The following is a 25,588-nucleotide window of genomic DNA, read 5'->3' on the forward strand; positions in this document are numbered from 1 at the left end:
TAATATTGAATACGAAGTGTGTGAAAAGGCGGTAATTACCGGGGGGCCGTTAGGCCCACTGGCACAGCATCCTAGACCTGGCCGCTGGAGATCGAGCCCGCCCGTTGACGACATGGCGCTCAATGCTTCCACAAAACCACATGCCGTCTCTTTACAACAGCCAAATCTCCTTCTTTCAACCTAAAGCCCTAATTTCTCCGGTATACCTTACCATCCCACCAACCCTACTCTCATAACCGTCTCAGCAAGGTGAAAACTTGCCCTACGCTGCCGCTGTCCTGCGATGACCTCTTTGGTCTCTGAATTCATTATCACGCCTGTTCTGCGACAAGCCCGCCGCTTCTCTTCGAGTTTCGCCACCGAGGAACGACCAGCATCGCGACACAACCGACAGAGGTCGGTGGAAGAATCGACCTCTGTTCCAGAGAATGCCATAATGGAGGACGACCAGGACGTGGTGATGGTAGAGAGAAATGCGGGGGAGACTTCCTCGAGCCCTGTGCCAGCGATAGCGCCGGCACCAGCACCACCACCGGAGTCGACCCCACCGCCACCTACCTCACTCCCGACCCCAACCACCAATGCTGTATCATCGTCACCAAGTCAGGCGGAAGGGATGCTACGGAATACCCCAGAAGTTACCGTCGTTCCAAGCACATTATCGGCCCGACAACCAAGTTCTCACGCCCCGTCCGCCCCTCCGAGGACGGCCTCTGACGCAGCAGATGGACCACGCCAGGCAAACATAATCCGAAGAGACCCTTTGCCTGAAGACGACGGCATGGGGGAACTACGGAAAAAGATTCGGAGCATACAGGAGATGGATATCGCCCAAAACCTCAAAGCGCAACTGGTCCACCAATTGTTGACGGAGAAGTACACACTGGCTCAACAAAAGAACGGATTACTGAAATCAACAATTCGACCCGAATCCCCAATGGGTCGGGCGATAGTACCGGACCAAAACGCATCACCAGAGTCTTTCGGGGCGTTGCAGGCATTGAAGGCTTGGAACCCACTCAGCACCGAATCTGCGCCACTGGAGTTGCCCCTGACTGCGGAGGACCTGAAGCCGACGTATGCCCCTGCAGTTATGATGGATCAGGATGGCGAGGTCGAGAGTCCAGCATCCGATGGTCCGCAAGAAAAGCGACACCTGGGCTGCAATCACTATCGGAGGAACGTCAAGCTACAATGCGCCACCTGCGAGCGCTGGTACACGTGCCGAATGTGTCACGATGCCGTCGAGGACCATGTCTTGCCCCGCCAGCAAACCAAACACATGCTGTGTATGCTTTGTGGCTGCGCCCAAAAGGCTTCGGATACGTGCGCAAGGTGTGGGGAGTCTGCGGCCAACTATTACTGTGGCATCTGTAAGCTTTGGAATGACGACCCTAACAAGCCCATCTACCATTGTTCAGACTGCGGGCTCTGCAGAGTCGGGCAAGGGTTGGGGAAGGACTTTTTCCACTGCAAGGTGAGCATCTCGATGACATGCACCATGATTCTCTGGTACCTCAGTACGCTGACATTTCCATAGAAATGTATGGCTTGCATCTCCATGACTGGCGAACACAAGTGCATCGAGCGGTCCATAGACTGCGACTGCCCCATTTGCGGAGATTACCTCTTCAACTCGATGAAGACTGTCGTATTCATGCAGTGCGGTCACAGTATCCACAAACGCTGCTTCGAGATGCACATGGAGACCTCTTATCGATGCCCTATCTGCAGTAAGAGCTGCGTCAACATGGAGACTCAGTTCCGGAACTTTGACCTTGCCATTCTCGCGCAGCCCATGCCGCCAGAATATATCGACGCCCGTGCCATCATCTCTTGCAACGACTGTAGCGCCAAAAGCCAGACTACTTACCACTGGCTCGGGTTGAAGTGCTCTCTTTGCAACTCTTACAACACTATTCAAAGGCAACTCCTCAACATGCCTAATGGTACCAACCAAGAGCTGCCGACGCAGCAAATGGAGCGACGACTAGAACAACTCCAAGAGGAGGCATCGCAGCGTCAGGAGCAGCGGCAGCTCACACAACCGGCCACACTCAATCCTGGACATGAGCGCGAAGCTGTTACTTTTACCGCCCTGCCCGCGAGCAACGCTGGACCCCTGGCGGCTGGCTCCCAGCCGCCAGGGCAAGAGGAACCCCCTATTTTCAGTCTCAGCTTGCCAAGCAGATCCTCCACCCCTCTCCCTGCGTACGAGGTTATCGAGCGAGCACGTCGGGAACAAGAGGCAAGAGCTCAGAGGTTGGGAGGGCTGCCGGAAAGCCTGGGAAATGGTATTGACGTCTCCCCTCCCGCCGCCACCATTGCCGCATCTAATAATACGCCCCTGACTGAACATGAACTTGTTGTTGCTGGCTTGCTACCCGCCCCTTCAGTCCAGCCCCAACAACCACAGCACCAGCATCAGCACCACCGCCAACTAACGCCAGAGGAACTCATTGATTTGGTGCAGGTCCGAGACGGTGAAGCGGACGACGACGATGATGACGAGGACGAGGATACGTTTCTGGATTTGTTTTGGGGACGGGATAGGGAGTTGGATAGGATACCTAATGCAGGGACGGCGTTCACTTCGCTGGGAAGCCCGGGGGGTGCTGCTGTTAACGAAGAGGAGGAGGATAGCTCGTCGTGTGATGATTTAAGCTCTGAGGAAGAGGAGGAAGAAGAAGACGACGATGACGAGAATGAGATTGTGCTGCTTGGGCACCGGTGAGGTTGTGGTTACTATACTACAAGGGTTGGAAATGCATGGGAGATTCGGTTCACCTGCTAGGTGTGAGAGGGCTTTGCATTTGTGGTAGGGTGATAGGTAGCATAACAGGACTACGCATACAGAGAGCGGCTTTGATTACATGGGATGGAGTTGGTAAGGGGTTTTTTTTCTCTCAAGGGATGGATTTTTTGGGGGAGGGGGAGTTTTGCATGTTTGTGTAAATGTTTTTCTGGGTTCTCTCTCTCTCTCTCTTCTCTGTTGGTATTGACCTGTGGTTTTGAGGAGGTTATAACTTTTTCTCAATTCTGAATTTTTTTTTGTGTGTGTGTGTGTGTGTGTATGTGTATGTGTGTGTGTGTGTGTGTGTGTGTGTGTGTCTGGTTATGTCGGACTACCTATGATATTTAACACGTCTTGTTGACTGTTCCCATTTCATCATGACAGCAATTTTTCAGGAAATATTTTGCCGAGTGATGTTAACTAGGACACAAGTTCTTGGAATGTCTCCTCTTCTTCCTAAACTGCGGTCCGTCATGTTAATCTATCACTCTTTGCGTTGGACATCAAAGAGTGATACCGAGATTCTGTGTATGAATAGTGAACACGTTAAAGGCTTGACTGGAACTCATTTCCGGCTTGTAGTGCAGATACCCTAGCAGGTCGTGGATACAATAACATACAATAATTGATACTACAAGTCAGTAATAGGTATAATAACATCAACTTATACCCTTTAAATAGAAAACAGGCCTTTGACTATCTCCCAAGGCCTATTAATTATCCTTCGAGGTACGGTTCAGTCCTTTGGCAGTGCCAGCTATTTTGTCAACAGCCGTACTTAGGTAGCTACAAGAGTTCACCCATATCTGATAGCCGCACGAGGCAGATGACAGAGTTGGAAAGGCTATGGCTCACCATTCGAAAAGCTCAGCGGCGTGCCGCAAGCAAGGCTCAAAGTCACAACGGAGGGGACCAGCAGGCATTCTCAACAAGCTCGATTCATCGTCCAAGGTAAGCTGTGCCCATTTCATGTCCCGGACCTTCAAGTCACTGACGGACCACGCAGCCTTCCCGCGGGCATTTCCCCCCTCTATCGGACCCAGCCCGTGGTTCTACCTCTCTGGGCCCCGGTCATCATTCATTTGCGTACCGGTTGTGGATATCATGCACCTTTTGGACCAAGGGATTTAAACGCGACGCGACAAAGAACGCCCGGAACACACGTGTGGTTCGTTCATGCCGTCAAATTCTCAGCTGAAGAGCCATCAGATTTTTATTCCGTAAATGCTGAATACAGCCCCAAAAACCCGTTCGCCCCGCCCAGCCGATTCAAGAAAAAAGGACGATTTAGAACTCTGTTGGTGGTTGGTTAGTCAAGACTGTTGCTCCCAAAGCCCAAGGAGACCGAGGAAAACATACTGAGAGGAGTGAAGAACCATCTGTTCTTGCCGCTGGTGTAGCGCTCCTCAAGGACCTTCTTGACGTTCTTCTTGGCGTCCTCACGCTGGGAGACCTCCTTGAAGGTATCGGCAGAGATCGCGTTTTTGAGACCCTCGAGCTCGAGAGTGTAGCGGGTGGGCATCAAGTGGTTGTAGTTGATGACCTTGATGAAGGGCTTGACCTTCGACCGCTTCTCCTGTCTGGTCTTGGACATGCGGCGGGTGATCTTGCTGGGGTAACGCTCGATACCGGCAACGATGGCGTGGCCGTAGGGGTGGTTCTTGGAGCCGGTGTCAACGGGCTGGATGATGACAACCTGCAGAAATCGCCCAGTCAGTACTCTTGTTGTCCTTGCGCAATTTGTTTCCTTTCTGTAGTCCTCCCTCTCCCCACGGTCGCCGTCCTCGCAAAGGTCCGCTCCGATTCCCGATTCACTCCTCTCAGTCATCCAACCATTGAATTCCCATTTTCCATTCGATGTTTTGTTACTCGGACACTCGATGACTGGCGATTGAGGGGTGAGGAAGATGGGTTCGGTGAAAATCGTCGTACCTTCTTGCCGGCATAGCGGCCCCTGGTGACAAGGCACACTCTCGAGGTCTTCAAGAACTTCATTTTGTCGGTTCTGTTGTCGAAGAAGTAGGTTAGTTACTGGGGAAGGGGAAAAGTCATGGAGACAATTTTTTCGAAATGGCAGCAAAAGAGGGGGGCGTGACATACCTGTTGTTGCCTTTCCCTGGAGGTCGACTGCGGGCACGGAGAGTGAGAGACAGAACCGTTCTTGAGAAAGCACCCGAAATAATTTCAGTTTGTGGGCTGCCAAAATTCGAGCGGGCAAGGCGGATTGGCCCGTTAAAAAAAGTTGATGACTAAGGAATGGCCAGTGCGCCAGGTTCCTTGCTTCACTCTTGGCTCGGCGTGCCAAGCCCCCAGCTGCAAAAGGTGGGGCAGCTCGAGTGCGCAAGCAAGAGAACCGCGACTTTGAAGTTCAATCTTGCAAAGTCCAACCCCTCCAAGATATTGTCCAGCAAGAATAAGCACAACCATGTCTTCCCCAAGATACATCATCTCCCGCGTCGCGGACCCCATTTTCGCCGTATTCATTGGTCTCTCTGCAGCTGCCATGAGGATCAACCGTGAGGAGAAGGAGAAGGGGAGGTCTACACAGCAGACTCTGGAGACACTCCGCAGGTAAGGCTATTCACATGTGTCTGGGAGCAACATTTGTATTTACATGTCATTGTTCAGGCGCCTTGGCTTCCCAAAGAACTCGTAAAAATGTATCGCCTATCTACATACCATATATAGCTAGCTACCTTAGCTACCCTTCGCCCAACGAATGAACCACCAACGCCAGTTACCCTATGCAGAGCGATAGAAAGACATTCGGATATCAGCGCTTGACATCATCAATGATACTTCCAACTCCCGTTTCATGTCCGAACTATGGAGCAATGCCCGGCCCATACTCCTTCTTCATAGCTTCGCGAACCATCTGCCCGCATAGCTTAGCTGTTGGATTTGTGCTCACAGCCAACCCCTTGGCGATCTCGTTGCCGTACCTCCCGCCCAGGGCAAAGTCTGCAGAGGCGTGCTCTTCAAACTCGATCTTTGTCCACTTCGCCTCCGGCCGTTCCTCGTCAACAAGCACAGATTTTGTCAACATCAGCTTGGAAGTCATGAGATATATGGCGGCCCTTTGCGTGTGAGCATTGGATAAGGTCTTGGCCACCTGGGGAGAGAGTCGGGAGTATCGCGTGGTTGGCGTAAGAAGCGAGATGGCTCGGTCGAGATCTCCTAGAAGAATCTTCCCTACTCTGACGCGCTCGGCATCACCGACATTCTGTCGCAATGCTTGTGGTAGCTTGGGGGCGTCGGAAACCAGAATCGCATCGCCATAAAGCCGCCTAAGCGCTTGCGCCCTGTTGTTCTGCGCGCTCGCATACTGAGGGTATTCTTCGATGAGCTGGTCAAAAGATGCAACTGCTTTGCGATATCCTTCCAAGACCTCCTCGCTAGGGCCTGTTCTTGCTGGGTTGGCTTTGAGGTTTTGGACCTCTACATTCTGAATGGAAAGGATAATATCACGCTCCCTTTGCGCGATGGATTGATACAGAGCCGGGTCGGAAATGTGCGGGTCTTTTGGGAGAGTCGAGTCGACCTGAATCGCCAGAGCCGGATCATATTCGGGGTCCTTAATTTTTTCGAGCACGTTGATATCGCGCTGGGTCAGGTCAAGATAGGCCATGGCGACAGGGGAACTTTGGCAAAGATTAATCGGCGGGAACCTTGTGACTGCTTTCAGCTGGCGGCTTCTGTATCAATTGACAACACTGGCCACAACTTGGAGCAGCACTACCAGTGAGAAACAATGGGTGGTGTTGTGTATGTTTCGATTGGAATGTTGGTTGGATATAGGAGACGTGGGGGGACAGCAAGCCGCGACACGGCGGCCTTGGACCGATCAATTCAAACCACTTGGTTTTCTACTTACTAACCACAGCAGCCAAGCAGGAAAATGACCGGTCTCGTGCCTCAAATCATTACGGAAAGAAGCTCATGGATTTTGAGTGTCGCAGGCCGGTGCTGACCGTTGCCCCTCCGTCAGAGACCGAGCTCGCCGGAGCTGGGTGCGGCACTCGGCCAAACGCGGCTTTGTGCGGCTTTCCCAGGGGCGATCACTGCTTCGGTGCCATTCCGCTGGGGCTCCACCACCCGAGCATGCAAACAACAATCCTCGATTCGGCTTTATCGTCATTGTACGTACGGTAACCAGGAATTAGGTTCGTCTGAACTGGGAAGGAGGAGGAGGATGATACGCGCTCACCCGCTGTTATTCAGCGCTATTCAGTCGGAAAAGCTATGGGAAACGAAGGCCACGGGGGGACGGTTGATGTCTGCGGTTAACGTGGTGGAAACCAATCAAAGGATCATGGAAGATTGCAGATACTGGAGCAACCAGTTGTGGGTGTTCTTTGTGCTCCTTTGATACCATGCGGTGTTCGATCGGGAGAGGCTCCAGCCATGCCTCGTGCACTGGCAAAACGATAAGCTCTACCCCAGGTTTCGTGGGGAGGGGGGGGGGGTGACGTGCGCGGATGTCCTGGACTTATTCCCCGTTTCCCACGAACGGAACTTGGGAGAAGACAAGGGGCTTGTTAAGCCGACCTCAGACTGACTTGGTTGGATGGTTCTGACTTTTATATAAGTCTGTTCTTATTCCCCCTTGGTGGCTTTGTGTGTTTTCCAACGCCCAAGAGAGATTCTGTGTAGCTATCACGTCGTCATCCTCCCTCAATACCTATCATACCTTTTAGAGTTTGTCCTCGACTGCATATTTCATCAACTTTGGTTTGTGAGCATGTCCCCATCTGCCATCTCGGACACCAACTCCCACTCAAACGGTTACTCAGCCGACTCGGACTACGCCGTCCAGGATCCCAACGGCACTCCCAACAACTTCAACGGCTATGACCACATAACCTGGTGGGTCGGCAACGCCAAACAGGCCGCGTCCTACTACAACTCATTCTTCGGCTTCAAAACCATCGCCTACAAGGGTCTCGAGACCGGCTCTCGGTACACGGCCTCTTACGTGGTCGAAAACGCCGGCGTCCGTTTCGTCTTCACCTCCCCCATCCGCTCCGCCGCCCACCTCCCCGAGGACGATCCCATCTCGGACTCTGACCGCGCCCTCCTTGCCGAAATCCACGCCCACCTGGAGAGACATGGCGACGCCGTCAAGGACGTCGCCTTCGAAGTAGACAACGTAGACGGCGTCTACGCCAAAGCCGTCGCTAACGGAGCCGACTCTGTCCAACCCCCTCAGTCCTTCGGCGACAAGGAATCCGGCCTCGTCCGCACAGCCGTGATCAGAACCTACGGCGACACAACCCACACCCTCATCTCCCGGTCCTCCTACCACGGCCCCTTCCTCCCCGGCTTCCGCGCCGTCGTCCAGACCAAACCCTCCCCCATCCCCATGCCCACCGTCCCCCTCAAAAGAATCGACCATTGCGTCGGCAACCAAGACTGGAACGAGATGGTCTCCGCCTGCGCCTTTTACGAGTCCTGCCTCGACTTCCACCGCTTCTGGTCCGTAGACGACAACCAGATCTGCACCGACTTTTCCGCCTTGTCCTCCATCGTCATGGCGAGCAGCAACAATCTCGTGAAAATGCCCATCAACGAGCCCGCGCCGGGCAAGAAAAAGTCCCAGATTGAGGAGTACGTCCTTTTCAACTCTGGCCCTGGGGTGCAGCACATTGCTCTGCTCACCGAAGACATCATCACCACTGTGTCTGCCTTGAGGGAGAGGGGGGTCGAGTTTATCAATGTGCCGTCTACGTACTATGACACCATGAGGCAGAGGCTCAAGACGGAGAGGAGGAGGTGGGAGCTCAAGGAGAGTCTGGAGACGATTGAGAGGTTGAATATCCTTATTGATTATGACGAGGGTGGGTATTTGCTGCAGTTGTTCACCAAGCCTTTGATGGACAGGCCGACGGTGTTTATCGAGATTATCCAGCGGGAGGATTTTGAGGGTTTTGGCGCGGGGAATTTCAAGAGTTTGTTTGAAGCTATTGAGCGGGAGCAGGCGGAGAGGGGAAATTTGTAAATATAGCTAGGGGTTAACTTGCATTTGGGGCGTTATAATTTGGGATGGGATTCATGATGGCATGATGGGAGGTAAAATTGATATTTGGGATTTTGTCAACAATGATCAAGAGTTGTTTGATCATCTGTCTATGGCTCGGAGTGACATGAGAAAAGTGGTTGGCTACGGATGTTCAACATATGCAGACGACTTCGAATATACAATGATCTTTTCAAATAGGACCTGATTTCCGCTGAAGGATAGAAACATCCTGAGCGTGAAGAATACACACATAAAAGCTGTATTGAACTCAATGGTTGTTTGTTTCGTCTGATGAAGCCATCAAATCTCACATTCGCCATATACACCGAGAATTCAGCAATCCTCTCAGAGAAACTCCCATTCTCCTATGTAGTACTAAAACAGATCCCTACCCCAAGCCCCTTATCCCTCTCCCTATGTGCCCCGCTTCCTATCATCATGCATGTCCCATCCATGTCTTTGTTACATGTTGTTCATGACGCCCCTTTTGTAGACCTATATTTCCCCACACGCAAAACTCAAAAAGAAATCAAAATCTCTCCCCCTCTCATCTTTCGCTGGTCTATGTATGATAATGGTGTGTGAAGAAGGTAAAATAAAAGACAACAGATCCGCCATTCCTGAATACTCCTGCCTTTCCACCAGAGCGAGCCAAGGAAAAGGAGCTCAAAAGAAGTTGGCGAACAAATGAAGGTAGTAAAATATGTGCTGGAAAGAAGTGGCGCAGCGCTCGCCAAAGTTCGTGGTCATCGGTAGAAGGTAGTCTTGGTCATTTGTGGTGAGAACAAAAGCCGTCAGTGTCCCATCAAGTTGTGGTGTGTGTGTCAGTGTTCTCGAACGAGTGTGGAGCTGGACGAAGGCTTGATTAAACTCCGTATAGGGTTAACACTAAATGGGAGAATTAAAAATGTATAGGATGCCATTAATTCCCCGTCCTGTGGGTGTCGTCGTGTCGTCTATAGTCTGGCGATGCCGATCTTGTTCTTGGCCTCGTTCAGGTATTCGGTGGGGTCCATGCCCGGCGCATAGGTAGGGGCGAGACCGCCGAGGAGGACAAAGACGGTCATGACAGTGAAGAGCATGATCGAAATGCGGCGGAGGATGGGGCGGCGGTTGCCAAAGTCAGCCCATTGGCGACCAGCCTCGCCAGCATAGCCCTTGATGGCCTCGTAGCCGAGCTTGTAGTAGACCATGCCACCAAGGGCGATGCTGTAACCAAAGAACTGGAGGCCAGTAACCTGGGTGCCCCAGATGATCATGGAGGCAACAACGAGGAGCACATCTTTGAGCACACCGCAGAGGGTAAGGACGAGCGAAGAAGTCTTGCCAATCTGTGGAGAAGGGGTTAGCAGCATACGTGGCGTTGCGTCTGAGGGGCCAAGACTTACCAAGAAGACAACCGAGACATTGAGGGCGAAAGCGCACAAGCCGTTGAGGAAGAAGGTCATGAAACCAACGTCATACACCTCCTGCATGCTAAGCTTGGGGAACTCCCAGAAGAGAGCAACAACAAAGTTCATGGCAGCGCAAACTGGGGCGAAGTAGTAGAGCGACACCAAGGGGTCCATCTTGAACTCAGCCGAGCTCAGAAGGCGCTGAACCATGGTCAAGCGGAGGGCCTCGAAGGCAATGCCGAAGATCTGGTAGATGAAGCCAATCCAAACAAACTTGATCTCGCCAATCGACGCGATGACCACACCGACGACAATGACTGAGACGTTGAGGAAGACCTTCAGGTTAGGCTGAGAGACGCCGAGCGCCCAGCTGGAAAAGAGGACGAAGACAGGAGTGGTAGCCTGGGTAGCACGGTTAGCCCAACAATGCGCACGTCTGTAGATTCCAATCGCTGCAACTCACCTTGAGCATCTGGATGAAGGCAACGCTAAGGTAGAGATAGGTCAAGTTGCCGCAAATCAAGCTCAAGCTGAAGAAGAAACCAATCGGAACAATGGCGCGAAGGTAGACCCGGCCAGTCATCTTGACCGTCTTGCGGCCATCGAGGAGAGTGGTGTAGCGAGCAAGGAGCTGGGTCATGACGGTAGCGAACACCAAATGGAAGGTCGTGAGGATGACCGGGTATTCTGGCAAGTCTTAGCATGTGTTCTGCTTCCTGGTGCATTCCTGGTTGTAGGCGTCCTTACCGAACCCGAGCGTGGAGAGAATCCATTTGTTGAAGAGGATGACGGAGGAACTCAGGGAAATCCAGATGCTACGAGACAAGACCAATTAGTTTCTGAGCATTCGTGTGGTTTTAGGAGTGTCGACTGCTCACGTCACGTAGAAAGCCGGATGGAGTGATGGCTTGGGTGGTTGCGACTTCTCGACGTCTGGGTTGACTGTCGGGAGGGTATCTCGGACCTGCTCGCCAGAGGCGCGAACCTTCTCGTCGACGCCCATCTTTGCAGTCGTTGTGTTGTTAGATCTGAAGGCTTCTCGAGGGCTCGCGGATGGATATCACGTCGATGTCGAGAGAAGGGTAAAAGCCAACGTCGAGAAATTTGAGACGAGTGTTGGCTGCGGCGCGGCAGGACGTTGTAGGTCGTGCTGCGGTGTGAACAAAACGAGTGGATGGCCAAGCCAGCTGCGACCGTATGGGAAGAAGAACTGCGACAGTGAGCTGAGGAAGGAGAAGTGCGGTGCTAGGAATGCTAGGAGGCTTTGTTTGTCGGTGCTTCTGCTTGGAGTGTGCCTCGTGATGTGTAGGGCTGGGCGAGGTTGTTGCTTGGATGCTCCTCGACTTGGACTTTTTTTTAGGGGGGGACGCCTGTGACGGGGATGGGGGCAAAGGGAGCGTCAGGTTCTCGAAAGGGGAACGCGGGTTGTGGGTAAAAAGCGACAGGGGGAACCGGTGGTGGTGGTGGGCACTCGGCGGTGCTGGGATGGGTTGCGTTCTGTCAAGGGTGGCCAATCACAGCTTTATCTGGGAAATTGGCCCTGGCTGCGAACAGATTACGGATTACGCTCCCATACGTAACCAACTGCAACCGTCAAAAAGACTGGACTCGACCCTCGAGCCTCGACCATCGTGACAGCGCAAGGGCAGTCAATTCACACAGCCACTTGTCTCTATTACTTCGTGTCTTCTTCTGCCACGGGCAGAGAGCCAGAGACACACAAAGATGGCACCGTGAGCGGTCAAGTCCAGGGCTTAACTCCTCGTCACAGTCGTGCATTGATACGGCCCGCTTCGGCCACAGCACCTACCACGGTCTTCAAGCTAGCCAACGGGTAGACAAACGCTTAAACACAGCGGGAACTAAGCCAAATCAGGCAATGTGCCTTGTTCCAAGACCTGCCATCATAGCATGGGCATGAATCCTACCAGGGGACAGGAAATGAAGTTGACGACATCACGGTCATGGATAGATCTACGCGAGAGATATAACTAAAAAGGCAGATTAAAGATCCGATACAAGTGGGTGGCCGATCACGTCAACTTCAACATCTACCAAACCTCACAAACCTGGTCAGGGGCGATAGAAACAGGATGTGTCAAATCAGCAGCCACCCGAGGGCCACATGTTGCTCTGTACCATATCTCAAAAGCCAATGGCTGTTGAGTCTTCAATGTTTCCTATCTTTGGAGCCCGAAAATCTCTATCGATACTCCAGTTCAGCCAGCAGCCTGAGACGTGATCATTAGAAGTCGTGGAGTAGTCCTTACGAATCTGCAGCATTATTATTAGTGTAGCGATATGTAGATCGAGCAAAGTTCAGTCCAGTCTGCCCCATCGCACTGGTTCATGTTTCCCTGACTTTTTTTTTTCTGTTTGACGTCCGTGTCCAACAATAGAAGAGCGGCATTCTCCGGCGGGGTCCAAAGGCATGGCATGGCATCAATCGTCAAGACGGCCGTCGCAGTCTCGAGTTTTAAGTTTCTAGCCATTGACGAAATGTTTGTTGTTCTGGGAGAATTTTCTACATCTGAATACATGGTCGTTTGCTTCAGCTCGCTGTGCGAAACAGTCGATGAACTGCAGCTCGCCGGGGCCGTCACGAAACAGCACCGGAGGAAAGCCGTCGGACCTGTGGCTCGTCGGATGTCTGAATCGTACGGCCATACTAACATGGATTTTTTCTGCGAGGTTGTCTGTATAGGCTGTTGAGGCAAGCTGTCTTGAAACAAGTTCGATGGGTACAAGAGCTGGGATCCCTTTGCGGAAAGCTCTTGAAGAAGCTTATTGTCCTCCCTCTTCTTGCTGCTGCAACCCGTAACTTGGTGAGGCCGTGTCACTCGGTCTGTAACAATAGCCAGGACAAGGTTCCTTGATGTTGTTGTTTGTTTCTTGTTGAGGCCCGTTTGAAGCCGTTGAGCTAGAGATTAACATGCGGCCACGCAGCCCATTGCTGATCATAGTCGACCGCCCCATGGAGTTGAAACGTTGAAACAGGCGCAGCTTTGGAGCTCATGTGCCGGTCCCAGCCCAGTCCGACGCAGCAGAAGAGGAGGTCATACAGGACCAGTTGGAGATGCACATGCAGTACAAGCTCTTTTGCCTCTCGGGATCTCGCATGCATGTTTGCATCTGTGACCTCTGTGCCCCTCATCATGACACTGACACTGGCTAGACCTTTTGAGGATTTTTGGAGGCGTGCTGAAGGCTGGAGTGTCTCCATAAAGCTTGTCAACTCGAAACTGGGCGTTCCCTGCTTGCTGCGGACTGTTTGCTGTGAGAGGCTTCCCCACCATGTCGTCTGGAATCGCATCTCCTCATTTTAATGTCCTGGGGTGGTGCAGAGTGGGCGTTGCGGTTGGTGGTTCGGATGCGAGTCTGCGATAACCGCCTGTCCATCTGTGTTGCAGTCATTTTACTTTTTCATAATAACCAGCGTCGAAAAACAAAAATAAATAAGCGGAAAAGTACCGACAGGCACACACACACACACACACACACACACACAGGCACACAGGCACACACAGGTACTTGTACGGAACTAAGGTACTCCGTACTGTACTCTGTAGATGGGGTGTGATGTGAGCTCGATGCGATGCGGGATGTCACGGCAGGGGTTCTTGGATATTTATTTCTTGGAGCTAGCTGCTCATTGGCAGACTGAATAATTTTAGCCCCTCCATCAGGACCCCCTTTTTTTCTGGAACTGGGAGTCGCGGTCTGGCCTAGCAACCAGTCCAAAGCGTCCAAGCAGCACCTTGGATCAGCACCACGACACACGTGCGGTCACCGCCTTCCTTCCAGGGCCCTAGTTCATCTCCCAGAAGAGGGGGGGGTAATCTGTGTTGCTGCCCTGTTCCTGCTCTGTCCGCTCTGTCTGCCCATAACCCCCCCCACTAAGAACCTTCCCAATTTCCTGACCTGATCGCATTGTCTTCGTCTTGATCGTTGCTTCGAACAAGATAATAAACAGCCCGCCGCTCGCTCGTTGTTTCACCAGCAGTTTCTCCTTCTGCTTCTGCTTCTGCTTTGCCCAAGCTTCTTCCTACCTTCCAGTTGACTTTCTCCACAATGGCTGACATGTAAGTTCAACCTACCTTGACGGCCTCGTGCTGACCGCCTAGAGCTCCCCGTTGGGCTTTGAATTCGACTGTTATACTAAACTCAAACTCTCCTCGACAGTAAGGTCGACGTTCTCGTTATCGGTGCTGGCCCAACCGGTTTGGGTGCTGCTAAGCGTCTCAACCACATCGTGAGTTTACCCCAGGCGCTGGGGCGTCGCATACCGTTTCTGCGCCCAACTCACTGACAACGCAACAGAACGGTCCCTCGTGGCTGATCCTCGACGCCAACGAGAAGGCTGGCGGTCTTGCGTCTACCGATGTCACTCCTGAAGGCTTCGTAAGTATCTCGATTCATTTCATAGCCCGTTACTTTAGCTGCAAGTCAACTTTGGGCAGCTGCTGATAATTACCGTGTTGCTTAGCTCTACGATGTTGGTGGCCATGTCATCTTCTCTCACTACAAGTACTTCGATGATTGCATCGACGAGGCCCTCCCAAAGCCAGACGACTGGTACACCCACCAGCGTATCTCATACGTTCGTTACAAGGGCCAATGGGTTCCCTACCCATTCCAGAACAACATCTCGATGCTTCCCAAGGAGGACCAGGTCAAGTGCATCGACGGCTTGATCGATGCCGCCATGGCTGCCCGCGTTGCCACCGATAAGCCCAAGAACTTTGACGAGTGGATTCTCCGGACGTGCGGTGAGGGGGTTGCCGACGTCTTCATGAGACCCTACAACTACAAGGTGTGGGCTGTTCCCACCACCAAGGTATGAGGACCCTGCGTGTGAATGACTCTTGCGGTGAGCATCTGGCTGACTTGGCTGCTCTCTACAGATGCAATGTCAGTGGCTCGGTGAGCGTGTCGCCGCCCCCGACGTTAAGCTGGTGACCCGCAACGTTATCCTCAACAAGACTGCCGGTAACTGGGGCCCCAACGCCACATTCCGCTTCCCCGCCAGAGATGGTACTGGTGGTATCTGGATCGCCGTTTCCGACACTCTGCCTGAGAAGAACAAGCGCTATGGCGAGAAGGGCGAGGTCACCAAGGTCGATGCCGACAAGAAGGTTGTTACCCTCAAGGACGGCACCACCATCGGCTACGACAAGCTGATCAACACCATGGCTGTTGACCACCTCGTTGAGAAGATGGGCAACCAGGAGTTGATCACTCTCTCCAAGGGTCTCTACTACTCCTCCACCCACGTCATTGGTGTTGGTATCCGTGGCGAGCGCCCCGAGCGCATTGGCGACAAATGCTGGTTGTACTTCCCCGAGGACAACTGCCCCTTCTACCGCGCCACCATTTTCTCCAACTACTCCCCATACAACCAGCCCCAGGCCGACGTCAAGCTGCCCACTCTCTACAAGGCTGATGGCAGCAAGGCTGACTCGAGCGAGGCCAAGCCCGGTCCATACTGGTCCATCATGTTGGAGGTTTCCCAGTCCACCATGAAGCCAGTCGATGAGGAGAACATCCTCAGGGACTGCATCCAAGGTCTCATCAACACGGAGATGATCAAGCCTGAGGACGAGATCATCTCCACCTACCACCGCAAGTTTGACCACGGTTACCCCACCCCATCGCTCGAGCGTGAAGGTGTTCTCAAGGAGCTCCTCCCCAAGCTCCAGGCCCAGGGCATCTGGTCTCGTGGTCGCTTCGGCAGCTGGAGATACGAGGTTGGCAACCAGGACCATTCCTTCATGCTCGGTGTGGAGGCGGTCGACAACATCGTCAGCGGTGCTGTCGAGTTGACCCTCAACTACCCCGACTTTGTCAACTCCCGCGCCAACACGGAGCGGAGACTTGACCAGCCCTTCTACAGCGCAGGGACACCCCCCAAGGAGCTTCCTTCCAGGGAACGGGCGTAAGTGGTGATGGGATATCCAGTCGGCGATAGTGAGAGCCGGCTATATTGGTAATACAAAGCATATATGGGAATGACAGCGGGAGTTTTGCGTGTATAGCCTGTCGAGATTTGGGCCGTAGGTGTTGGGTTGGGGCATTTACTTGGAATTTCAAGTAGGTATGCGGGAACGGAATAAAACGATTTCCAGTGACGGTAAAGCAAGGCATAGAAAGATTTCCTGCCAGCTACGCGTTATAGAGTCAAAAGATAGAACTAATACAGGCTTGACGGCGTGAACATTTCAGGGCATCGGATCTCTCTGTTAAGGATGCTTGATTGTACTCTGATGCGGATGACATTGCATGTATTGTGTTCAAAAAGTCAGACATTGATCTTGTCCCCCGCTCACGTGAAAGGCTGAGCTGAGACGTGGGTGCTGAAGAGACACAAGGCGGCCCGGCACAAACCAGGGGGTTGGCGTGCATTTTCGGTTAGGAATAAGAGAGTGACGTCAACGGCGCTGCAGCTACCAGATGACTTTAAACCTAACGGCAGCCGATGTCCCACGACGACTCGGGCTCTCTGGAGAGGAGAGAAAGATGGCCGTGTCCTATGGGGGGTGGCAGGTGCAAGTGATATCTACATTAGAAAACCCTAGTGTAGGATATTATCACACGATGCATGGCATCTGCCCTACTATGCTTGGGCGCGCATCCGGGCCAAGGCAAAAGTTCGCGCGCCTGTTCCGGATCCGTAATTTGTTTCTGCGTTAAAAAAGCACAAGCGCAGAAAGAGGGGCAAGCGATTGAGCCACAGGCTACACGGGCACCGAACAGATGGATTTGGAGCCCGCTCGCTGGGGAAATGGGAAAACTTGGAAATCCGACCACACAGCAAACCCACTTCGTCCTGATTACGGTTTCTGGTATTGCCCATTCCATCCCGGCCATCCCTCCATTCAACCTACTACCAGCACCTACCTATCTTATCCCACATTCCCCTATCCACACTCACACACACACAAACAATTTGCTGCTGCCCGTGGTGTGCTGCTGCTGTGTGATTTGTGTGTGGTCGCCTCGAGTGGTTTTGTTTCCTACTCGACTGTTCCAAATTTGGACCCGCCCTGCCGCCACCCACTCACTGTCGGGCCCGGGGGTGCCGTTTCTCTTTCTTGGACTTGTGTTGGGGTTTACTTGGCAGATTTCCTCCTGACCGTTCCGTCCTGGCCATCGTCTGCAGCTGGCCCAATCCTGAGATTACCTGACCGTATTTGACCATCCTGCACCACCAGACCGATGAACCCGCACTAATTTGTGACCACCTAGGTACTCGAGCTCACCTCAGCCGGTCAATCTTTGGTGTTCCTTTTTATCTATGAGTGCCGTCTGATACCCCATACCTATAACTATACCTACCTATACCTATACCCTAGCCGGTGTAGCTGTTTACCACTCACCAGTCACCGGTTCACCGAGCTGTGATAACTCTCTGGCCGCCTAAACTCCCGCCACAGCTTTCGCGACATCTGACCACCCGCCCCCGCGCTTTTCCCGGCACTTCCCTCGCAACTTGAAATCCAGCCACATTTCTGGCGCTGGCCGCTCGATACCGCGCACGAAGGAAACTCGAGATATCTCGCTGCTGCAACGCTGAAAAATTTGGATCGAGTTTCGTGGACTCGACTCAAGGACCCGCTTTGTCTCTGCCATTCGTTCGCCCCCGCTTGCCGACATCCGTTCCCCTCTCCAGCCTCAACAGCTTCGAGGCCATGAGCTGAACAGAATATGACGACGTTCGCGACCACCCCTGCCCGACGAGCCTGTGATCCCTGAGTCCGCAGGGCTTTGTTCGAGTTTCCGCGACTATGGATACCGCCGCGAGGCTGCTCGACGAGCAGCTCGAGTCCCCGGCCCGCCTCTTCGAGAGGCTGCATCAGATTTCTGGCTATGTTTGGGACGACTCAAGGCCACCATTTCATTCAACTTACGATAATTGGCATATATATGGGACGAGATTTGTTTCGCCATTTTCCAGCGGGGGGGCTGTTCCGACATCACCGGCGCCTCACAACAGTCCAGCAAGCCAGCCGGGCGTTGCCGGTTTCACCCTACCTCCCGCGCATCGACCGTCCTCCCGCGACCACCGCCCATCGACATCGTCTCAGCTTAGCGAAGTCGGCAGCGAACGTTCCGCCACCTCTCCCCCAGTAATCCCGCCCACTGGGTCCGATGTCCCGGTGATAGAAGAGCCGGTAGTGGCTCGAGTGTCGTATCACGTACTACGAGAGGAGAGGACTTTTCATGTTTTTAAAAGCTTGATCGCACACACCGATTCGAGTGCCGAACGCGAGCGGATAGTAAAACCGCTCGACATAATTCGACTTCCAGCTTTACCAGGAGATAGAGGGGCCGTCATCGTCACAGTCTATGAGGATCCCGGGCCCAACTACCTGTGGGATGTCTTGGATTTAGGACCTGCTTTTTATTATGCGAAGAAGCATGGAGATGGGTGGGAGCCTTCCCGTCCTGGACGCACTGGGCACAAACTAGCCCCTCCCATCAGCTTACAGCACTTTTTGGATTTTGCCATTGGGTCGGCGCAAAGTCTGGAAATGATCCATCATGGGCAAGGCACGATCCACGGCGAAATACGTGGCGACACATTCCACTATAATGTCGAAACAAATAAGGTGAAGCTGGTGTGCCTTGGCTCAGGGTTGAGATCATTTGAGCATGGACTCACCAGCACCGGTTGGTCGGCCTTATCAAGAGAACTAGGCGCAAAGCACAAGCTGCAATACATCAGCCCCGAGCAAACCGGACGGATGCCGGCCGAACCGGATACCCGGACAGACATATACTCGTTAGGTGCTCTGTTCTGGAGCCTTCTTACCCAACATCCCGTATTTCGCGGAGAATCCCCCCTCGACGTTGTACAAGGCGTGCTCAGTCGCAGGATACCCAGCATTTCAACATTCCGAATAGATGTCCCCGAGGTGATTGGGCGCATCATCCAGAAGTGCACCGCAAAAAATGTTAATGACAGGTACTATTCCGCCAGCGGTCTTCGGCATGACCTGACCTGGGTGAAGAAGTTGCTTGGGGTGGGAGATTTACAAGCTTTGAAAGACATGAAGATTGGCACCAACGACGTCTCGTCCTTTTTTAGACTGCCATCATCGATGATTGGACGGGAGCGGGAACGGGCCGAGCTCCTCAAAGTAATCGATAGAGTGGCCAAGAGACACAGTCTGGCTCTGAATGGTGCTGCCGCACATCGCCAGTCTGATGGCTCAAACGTATCGACCGAGGTGGACGCTGCTGATGTTTCGAGTGATGGAGCCAGCTCTGCCGAAGGGACGAACCGCTTTGGGACCTCAGTTACAAACAAGGATCGACGGAGCAGTCTTTATCACTCTGCTGTGGGCGTCGATTCCGTGGGCGCCTACACAGAGGTCAACTCGTCTGGGGCCGTGAGACCATCCCGGCCGTGGGATCGGCAACACAGCGTGTCTCTAAAAGAATCGGTCCAGAGCGCGGAAGCAAGCACGTCAGAACCTTCCTGGCGGAGTGCCGCGGTGGCAACCAACGGGACTGACTCTTCAGCGGCTAGCATATCCCGACCACTCGGCCCTGCAAAATATCGGAAGCAAGGCCAGTGTGAGATTGTGATGATCGAAGGTGCAGGTGGGCTCGGCAAGACCTGTCTGGTTCAGTCCGTTCTGGTGGATGCCCGCAGAATGGGCTATTGCGCAACAGCCAAGTTCGACACTGCAAGGAGGACAGCCTACGGGCCCCTCATCAAACTGTTGTCTTCCCTTTTCCGCCAAGTCTGGGGGGAGAGGAACACAGATACCCCGTTTCATCAGGCTTTGAAGCAATCCGTCCGTCCCACATGGCCCACATTGCACAAGGTGCTAGGTCTTCCTGAGCATATGCTCCCACGTCTAGATACGCCCCTTGGGAGATCATCTTCCAGTCCTCAGCCTCCGAAATCTAACAACTTGAGGAGGCGACCTTCTTCACCAGAATTCTCTGGCGCTTCTTCAAAACTGGGAGCTTCCTCGGCTTCTTCCTCGGCCCAGAGCACCCAAGAATTCCTTCGAGGCGGCTCAACTACCAAAGTAAACCGTCTCGCCAACATCTTCCTCGACGTTTTGCGACTATTCACACGCCACAAGTTTATCTGTTTCTGTTTGGACGACCTTCACTATGCGGACGACGAGAGTTTGGAGCTCATCATACAGATTGTCAATGCCAAACTGCAGATGGTGCTCATAATCACTTACCGTCCAGACGAAATGTCTCCCGAAAAGCTATATACAATAACAAATCCGCCAAAGTCCGATGATCACCTTCGGGCTTGTTACCCCATAACCACCAAAATAACGCTGGAGCCACTTAGCGAGGAAGAAATTCGGGAGTATGTCTCGACTACGCTCTCGTTACCTAAAGATCAGGTCGTCTCGCTAGCTCTCGTTCTCCAGTCAAAAACAGCAGGAAACCCCTTTTATATGAGGGAGATGCTCAGTGCTGGTCACCGCAAGAAGTGTATCTGGTATGACTACACTGAGGGCCGGTGGAAGTTTGACCTGGATCGGCTGTTTGAGCACTTCCGCGGGGAGCAAGACTACGACGTGCTTGATACAGCATTTATTACCCGTCGTCTGGGAGAGCTACCGCAGGAATCGAGATCAATCCTGGCCTGGGCTGCTCTCATTGGGCAGACGTTTTCCCTCGATCTTATCGAAAAGTTGATGGAAGGCGAGTTCTACTATACCGACGACAACCAAGACGGGAGTGATGACTGCGCCATCCTTCCGCATGGGAAGCAGGACATCTTTGCAGGGCTGGAAGCTGCCATCCAGGCGTACATCATCATCCCAGGAGACCGGGATGACCAGTTCCGCTTCGCTCACGACAGATATATCCAGGCTGCGTCTGCGCTCAGAGAGTGCAACTCGCTCAAGATGCATTTCGTCATTGCTCGCACGCTCCTCGCACATTTCCCCAAATTCCAAGAAAACACGGCTTCCCATATTTGCGAATCAATCGAAGTCATCAAAAAGCGAATATCGGAAAGGGCACCGTTCCGAAAGGTCTTGATGGAGCGGGCAGGAGAGGCGGTCGAGAGCGGCGCGCGACCCACAGCGGCAAAGTATTACAGCAATGCTCTAGCCCTGCTGCAGTCGGACCCATGGAATGACGATGCACCGGATGTGTCGTATGAGGAAACACTCCAGCTACATCGTCGGGCTGCTGAGTGCTTTTTGTACATGGGCCGTCCCCCCTCGGCAAACATGCTTCTGCAGACAATGATTGAGAACGCAAGGTCACCGCTTGACAAGACTCCTGCTTGGGTGCTGCAGTCGAGAATTTTTGCTCAGAGCGGTGACTCTGCCCAGGCCTTGACGTCGTTGCGGCAGTGTTTGCGGGCGTTTGGCGTCAATGTGGACGAATGTCCCACCACGAAGAAATGCGACGAGCAGTTTGAGAAGCTGTCAGTCAAGATTCAAAATATGGACCGTCAAGACGTCATGAATCCACTAGCGTCAAGCGATCCTCCACCCGAATCTCTGGTATCCCTAGGAGCCGTGTTGGCCGAGACAACAAGTGCTGGCTGGTGGAGCGATTGCGTCGTGTTCTACCAGCTTGCCCTGTTGATGGTCGAGACTCACTTTACCAAGGGTCCCTATCCGCAGTCGGGCATGGCGTTTTTGCACATGTCCATGATTGCACTCTCTCGGTTCAACATGGTAGATTTTGCGCAATCTCTGGCGAGCATCTGTTTTGATTTATTACAAAAATCATCGGACCCATTTTCCTTGGTCCGGGGCTACATGATCTACGCCAACTTCATCGGCAACATTCAAGACCTCACCGGGGCCACTGTGGAGCAGCTGGAAGCCAACGTGCTGGCGGCAGCTCCCTTGGGAGATAGAGTCTCCGTCATTCTTAGCTTTGGGCTTCTTGCTCTGCTCAAGTTCTTTGCCAGTCAGGACTGTGCCGAACTCGAGGTTTACTGCCAGTTTGCCTGCGACGACATCCCCAGCTGGCACCTCGACACAAAGGGCGGCACGCTTCTGATAAGTGTACGCCAGCTTTGCCGCGCTCTGCAGGGAAAAACTCGAGCATCTCAACCGCTTGAGGTTATGAACGATGATCAGCACGACGCTTCAACCTACAAGAACTGGCTGAATACGCACACCAACAATGGCGGCAGGTCGCTCCTACTCTACGAGACAATGGAGATCGTACCGCTCTTCCTCTACGGACACTACGGGCGAGCCATCGAAATTGGAAAGGCGTGCTTGGAACAGGCGGAACTTTTGTGGTCCGCTCGAAACACCAGGCTAGCCATGTTCTTTTACGGCTTGGCTCTGGCCGGCACGGTGCTCCGGGAACAGCAGGACCCTCGCGAGCCACCAAAGGGGGACCCCAAGGTTCGACGTGATGAGGCGATTCGCAAGGTGGAAGAGCTCAACCGGAAGATTAAGGATTGGAAGGCTGTTTACAATGTCAACTATCTTGCCTGGTCTAAGCTCCTGGATGCTCAGGTCTCGGAGATACTGGGCAATCATGGGATAGCCATTCGGCAATACGAGGAGGCGCTCGACCACGCGTCGGAGCATGGTTTTGTGTTTGAGGAGGCACTTGGAAACTACCTGATGGCCAACATCTTCATTAGGAATGCTGCGAGACGGTCGGCCAGGTCAGCCCTTCGAGATGCTGTTAGTCTGTACCGCCAGTTTGGTGCTACGGGCATTGCGGACCTCATTGAGACTGAGCACAGTATTCTTCTACATGGGCCGGCTGGCAACCTTCGAACGTGTGATGCCGGGGTTCAGACGGACTTCTTCGGCGATACAGCGTCGGTTCAGTACCGTGGTGTCGACACTGAGGAGTCGCAGCAGTCGACGCGTGCGGCGGTGGCGGCGCTCAAGGGGGAGCGGATGATGGCGTGGAGAGGGTCCATGCAGCCAGAGGCGGGGGCCGGTCTGCCTGCGCTTGATATGATCGATTTGCATGGCATTCTCACCTCTTCGCAGGCCATCTCGTCGGTGTTGAGGGTTGATGAGCTTCTCCGGACTATGTGCTCTGTGATCTTGCAGGCTTGCAGTGGGTCTGCGACGTTTGCTGCTATTATTGTTCAGGATGAGGGCAGTGTAGATTGGTGCGTGGCTGCAAGTGGCGATTCAGAGAATGGTGCTACGGCTCATATTCCGGGTATTCCGCTCAGCGGCACCGATCTTGTGCCTGAGAACGTTATATTGTACTGCACTCGACTGCGAGAGAAGGTTTTCCTCCAGGATTTGGTCAATGACGAGAGGTTTGGCAACGTCAGCGACCAGTGGTTACGCAAGAACCCAAACAGCAAGGCTGTCATTGCTGTTCCTATTCGTCATGGGAATAGCAAGCCTCTGTTGGGGGTGCTCTATCTCGAAGGCCTCCCTGGATCGTTCACAGATCGCAACGTTACTGTGCTGGAGCTTCTTGTCGGACAAATTAGCATCAGCTACTCCAATGCCTTGTCCATGAAGTCTGTGGAGAGGGTCTCGGCTGAGAATATCTCCATGGTTGAGCTGCAGAAACAGGCTTTGGCGACAGCGATCGAGGCTGAGGCCAAAGCCAAGAATGCTGAAGCAGAGGCCATTCGCAATGTCAAGCTTGCTGAGGAAGCCACAAAGGCCAAGTCAATATTCCTTGCCAACGTCTCTCACGAGCTGCGCACGCCACTCAATGGTGTCATTGGCAACTCGGAACTTCTTCGTGACAGCGGCCTCAACAGAGAGCAGATGGAGATGGCGGATTCCATCAGAGTATCGGCAGATTTATTGCTCACGGTTATCAACGACATCCTCGACTTTTCACGCATGGAAGCGGACAAGATGAAGCTGTACATTATCGCCTTCAACCCGGAGGAGATGGTCCGAGAAGTGGTACGAGCAGTCTCTTACAGCAACCGGGAGAAGACGTCCAAAAAGAACGTTAAGATTGTCCAAGACATCAATCTCCCGCCCATGCTCATCTACGGAGACCCAATACGTCTGCACCAAGTACTCGGCAACCTGATAGGAAACAGTTTGAAGTTCACCGAGGACGGGTCCATCACCATCGGCGCTCGGATCGACGAGGAGACTCCTGACAAGGCCACCTTGACGTTCTGGGTCAAGGACACGGGCATTGGTATCTCCCAGCAGCACCTCGAAAACCTGTTCCAGCCCTTCAGCCAAGCAGACGCCAGCACAGCGAGAAAGTATGGCGGTAGCGGTCTTGGGTTGAGTATCTGCAAATCCTTGATCGAGACGATGATGGAAGGCACGATCCAGCTCGAAAGCGAAGAGAACGTCGGCACCACGGCCTGGTTCACGGTTACTTTTGAAAAAGCCAAGCCAGAGGTGGTGGCGGGCGACGAGCAAGCTCTTGCCAATGGTGACGACGGCCTGCTCCCGGTTGAATCCGCCTACCGGCAACAACAATCAAACTCTGAAAACTCGTCCGACAGCATCACACTGACAGGCGGTTTCCAACCTTCCTCCTCCCACCCTCCTCTGCCCCCGGCCCCGCCAAACCTAACCCAGATCCCTAAAGATGAGCTGAGGATCTGCATAGCGGAAGACAACGCCATCAACGCCAAGATTGCGATGCAGTACATGCAACGCTTGGGTTACCCAAACGTGGACACGTATGAGAACGGCCTCAAGGCGGTGGAGGGGTTGAGGGAGAAGGCGAAGGAGGGGAGGCCGTATCACATCATCCTGATGGACGTGCAGATGCCTGTGCTGGATGGGTACGAGGCGACGAAGCTGCTGAGGACGGACGAGCTGGAGAGTGTAAGGAAGGTGCTGGTCATTGCGATGACGGCGAGCGCGATCCAGGGGGACAGGGAGAAGTGTCTGGCGGCGGGGATGAATGATTACTTGGCGAAGCCGGTCCGGGGGGAGGTGCTGAAACGGAAGCTGGAGGCTTACCTTGGGGCGGGGGGGACTACGCCTGCTAGCGGGGGGCCTGTTAATGTTGCTTCTGCTGCGGTTGGGGGTGTAGTGGGGAATGGGGTTGAGAAGAAGAAGGTTGCGGGGGGTGAGGCGGAGGATGAGAAAACTGTGGAGGTTGATGGTGAGCGAGATAAGACTGAGGTGAAGGGGAAGGGGGATGAGAGGGATAAGGGCGGTGGTGGTGGGCATTGACTAGTGGATGTGGTCACGGTTGGGGGTTGTGTTGCGGCTGGGGTGCTGGTGGGTTTGTGGTTTGTGTATTGAAGATGTTTTGTTGTTGTTGTTGTTGTTGTTGTTGTAAAGTTTGTTTGAATTCAGGTTGTATGTTGATGGTGGTTGCGGGTGTTGTGAAAAAGAAAGAAAGAAAGAGGAGAGAGAGATTTATATCATGAGCATTTGCAATTGGGGAAATTTAGGGCAAGGGACATCTTTTTTTATCATTATTTTTATATCGATCGAGAGAGAT

At 53.3% G+C, this 25,588-nt stretch overlaps 8 protein-coding genes across 8 annotated transcripts; 5 read left to right on the plus strand and 3 right to left on the minus strand.

The window, feature by feature from the left end:
- Positions 1–283: 283 nt before the first annotated feature.
- QC761_308440 (uncharacterized protein) lies at positions 284–2,993 on the plus strand (the record flags this gene model as incomplete). Its single annotated transcript, XM_062877987.1, has 2 exons — positions 284–1,477; positions 1,541–2,993. 2 exons carry the CDS (start codon positions 284–286, stop codon positions 2,732–2,734), a joined length of 2,388 nt encoding a protein of 795 aa, XP_062733812.1. The 3' UTR covers positions 2,735–2,993.
- A 709-nt stretch (positions 2,994–3,702) lies between these two features.
- Positions 3,703–4,789, minus strand: RPL27B (60S ribosomal protein L27B; the record flags this gene model as incomplete). The annotated part of the gene is made up of 3 exons (XM_062877988.1): positions 3,703–4,089; positions 4,154–4,490; positions 4,727–4,789. The coding sequence occupies 3 exons, from the start codon at positions 4,787–4,789 to the stop codon at positions 4,082–4,084; spliced, it is 408 nt and encodes a 135-aa protein (XP_062733813.1). The 3' UTR covers positions 3,703–4,081.
- Positions 4,790–5,153: 364 nt separating this feature from the next.
- Positions 5,154–5,605, plus strand: QC761_308455 (uncharacterized protein). The gene is made up of 2 exons (XM_062877989.1): positions 5,154–5,365; positions 5,423–5,605. The coding sequence occupies exons 1-2, from the start codon at positions 5,220–5,222 to the stop codon at positions 5,448–5,450; spliced, it is 174 nt and encodes a 57-aa protein (XP_062733814.1). The 5' UTR covers positions 5,154–5,219; the 3' UTR covers positions 5,451–5,605.
- A 13-nt stretch (positions 5,606–5,618) lies between these two features.
- QC761_308460 (uncharacterized protein) lies at positions 5,619–6,422 on the minus strand (the record flags this gene model as incomplete). Its single annotated transcript, XM_062877990.1, has 1 exon — positions 5,619–6,422. The coding sequence occupies one exon, from the start codon at positions 6,420–6,422 to the stop codon at positions 5,619–5,621; it is 804 nt and encodes a 267-aa protein (XP_062733815.1).
- Positions 6,423–7,535: 1,113 nt separating this feature from the next.
- Positions 7,536–8,792, plus strand: QC761_308470 (uncharacterized protein; the record flags this gene model as incomplete). The annotated part of the gene is made up of 1 exon (XM_062877991.1): positions 7,536–8,792. One exon carries the CDS (start codon positions 7,536–7,538, stop codon positions 8,790–8,792), a length of 1,257 nt encoding a protein of 418 aa, XP_062733816.1.
- A 977-nt stretch (positions 8,793–9,769) lies between these two features.
- On the minus strand, positions 9,770–11,858 carry QC761_308480 (uncharacterized protein; the record flags this gene model as incomplete). Its single annotated transcript, XM_062877992.1, has 5 exons — positions 11,086–11,858; positions 10,955–11,022; positions 10,671–10,894; positions 10,202–10,609; positions 9,770–10,144 (listed from the first exon to the last, which is right to left on the minus strand). Exons 1-5 carry the CDS (start codon positions 11,208–11,210, stop codon positions 9,770–9,772), a joined length of 1,200 nt encoding a protein of 399 aa, XP_062733817.1. The 5' UTR covers positions 11,211–11,858.
- A 1,769-nt stretch (positions 11,859–13,627) lies between these two features.
- QC761_308490 (uncharacterized protein) lies at positions 13,628–16,470 on the plus strand. The gene is made up of 5 exons (XM_062877993.1): positions 13,628–14,289; positions 14,390–14,459; positions 14,528–14,608; positions 14,694–15,044; positions 15,112–16,470. Exons 1-5 carry the CDS (start codon positions 14,279–14,281, stop codon positions 16,144–16,146), a joined length of 1,548 nt encoding a protein of 515 aa, XP_062733818.1. The 5' UTR covers positions 13,628–14,278; the 3' UTR covers positions 16,147–16,470.
- A 1,521-nt stretch (positions 16,471–17,991) lies between these two features.
- CHK1 (Chk1 protein kinase) lies at positions 17,992–25,314 on the plus strand (the record flags this gene model as incomplete). Its single annotated transcript, XM_062877994.1, has 1 exon — positions 17,992–25,314. The coding sequence occupies one exon, from the start codon at positions 17,992–17,994 to the stop codon at positions 25,312–25,314; it is 7,323 nt and encodes a 2,440-aa protein (XP_062733819.1).
- Positions 25,315–25,588: the final 274 nt, after the last annotated feature.

Source organism: Podospora bellae-mahoneyi, chromosome 3, assembly GCF_035222275.1.
Source record: "Podospora bellae-mahoneyi strain CBS 112042 chromosome 3, whole genome shotgun sequence".
Classification (NCBI taxonomy): domain Eukaryota; kingdom Fungi; phylum Ascomycota; class Sordariomycetes; order Sordariales; family Podosporaceae; genus Podospora; species Podospora bellae-mahoneyi.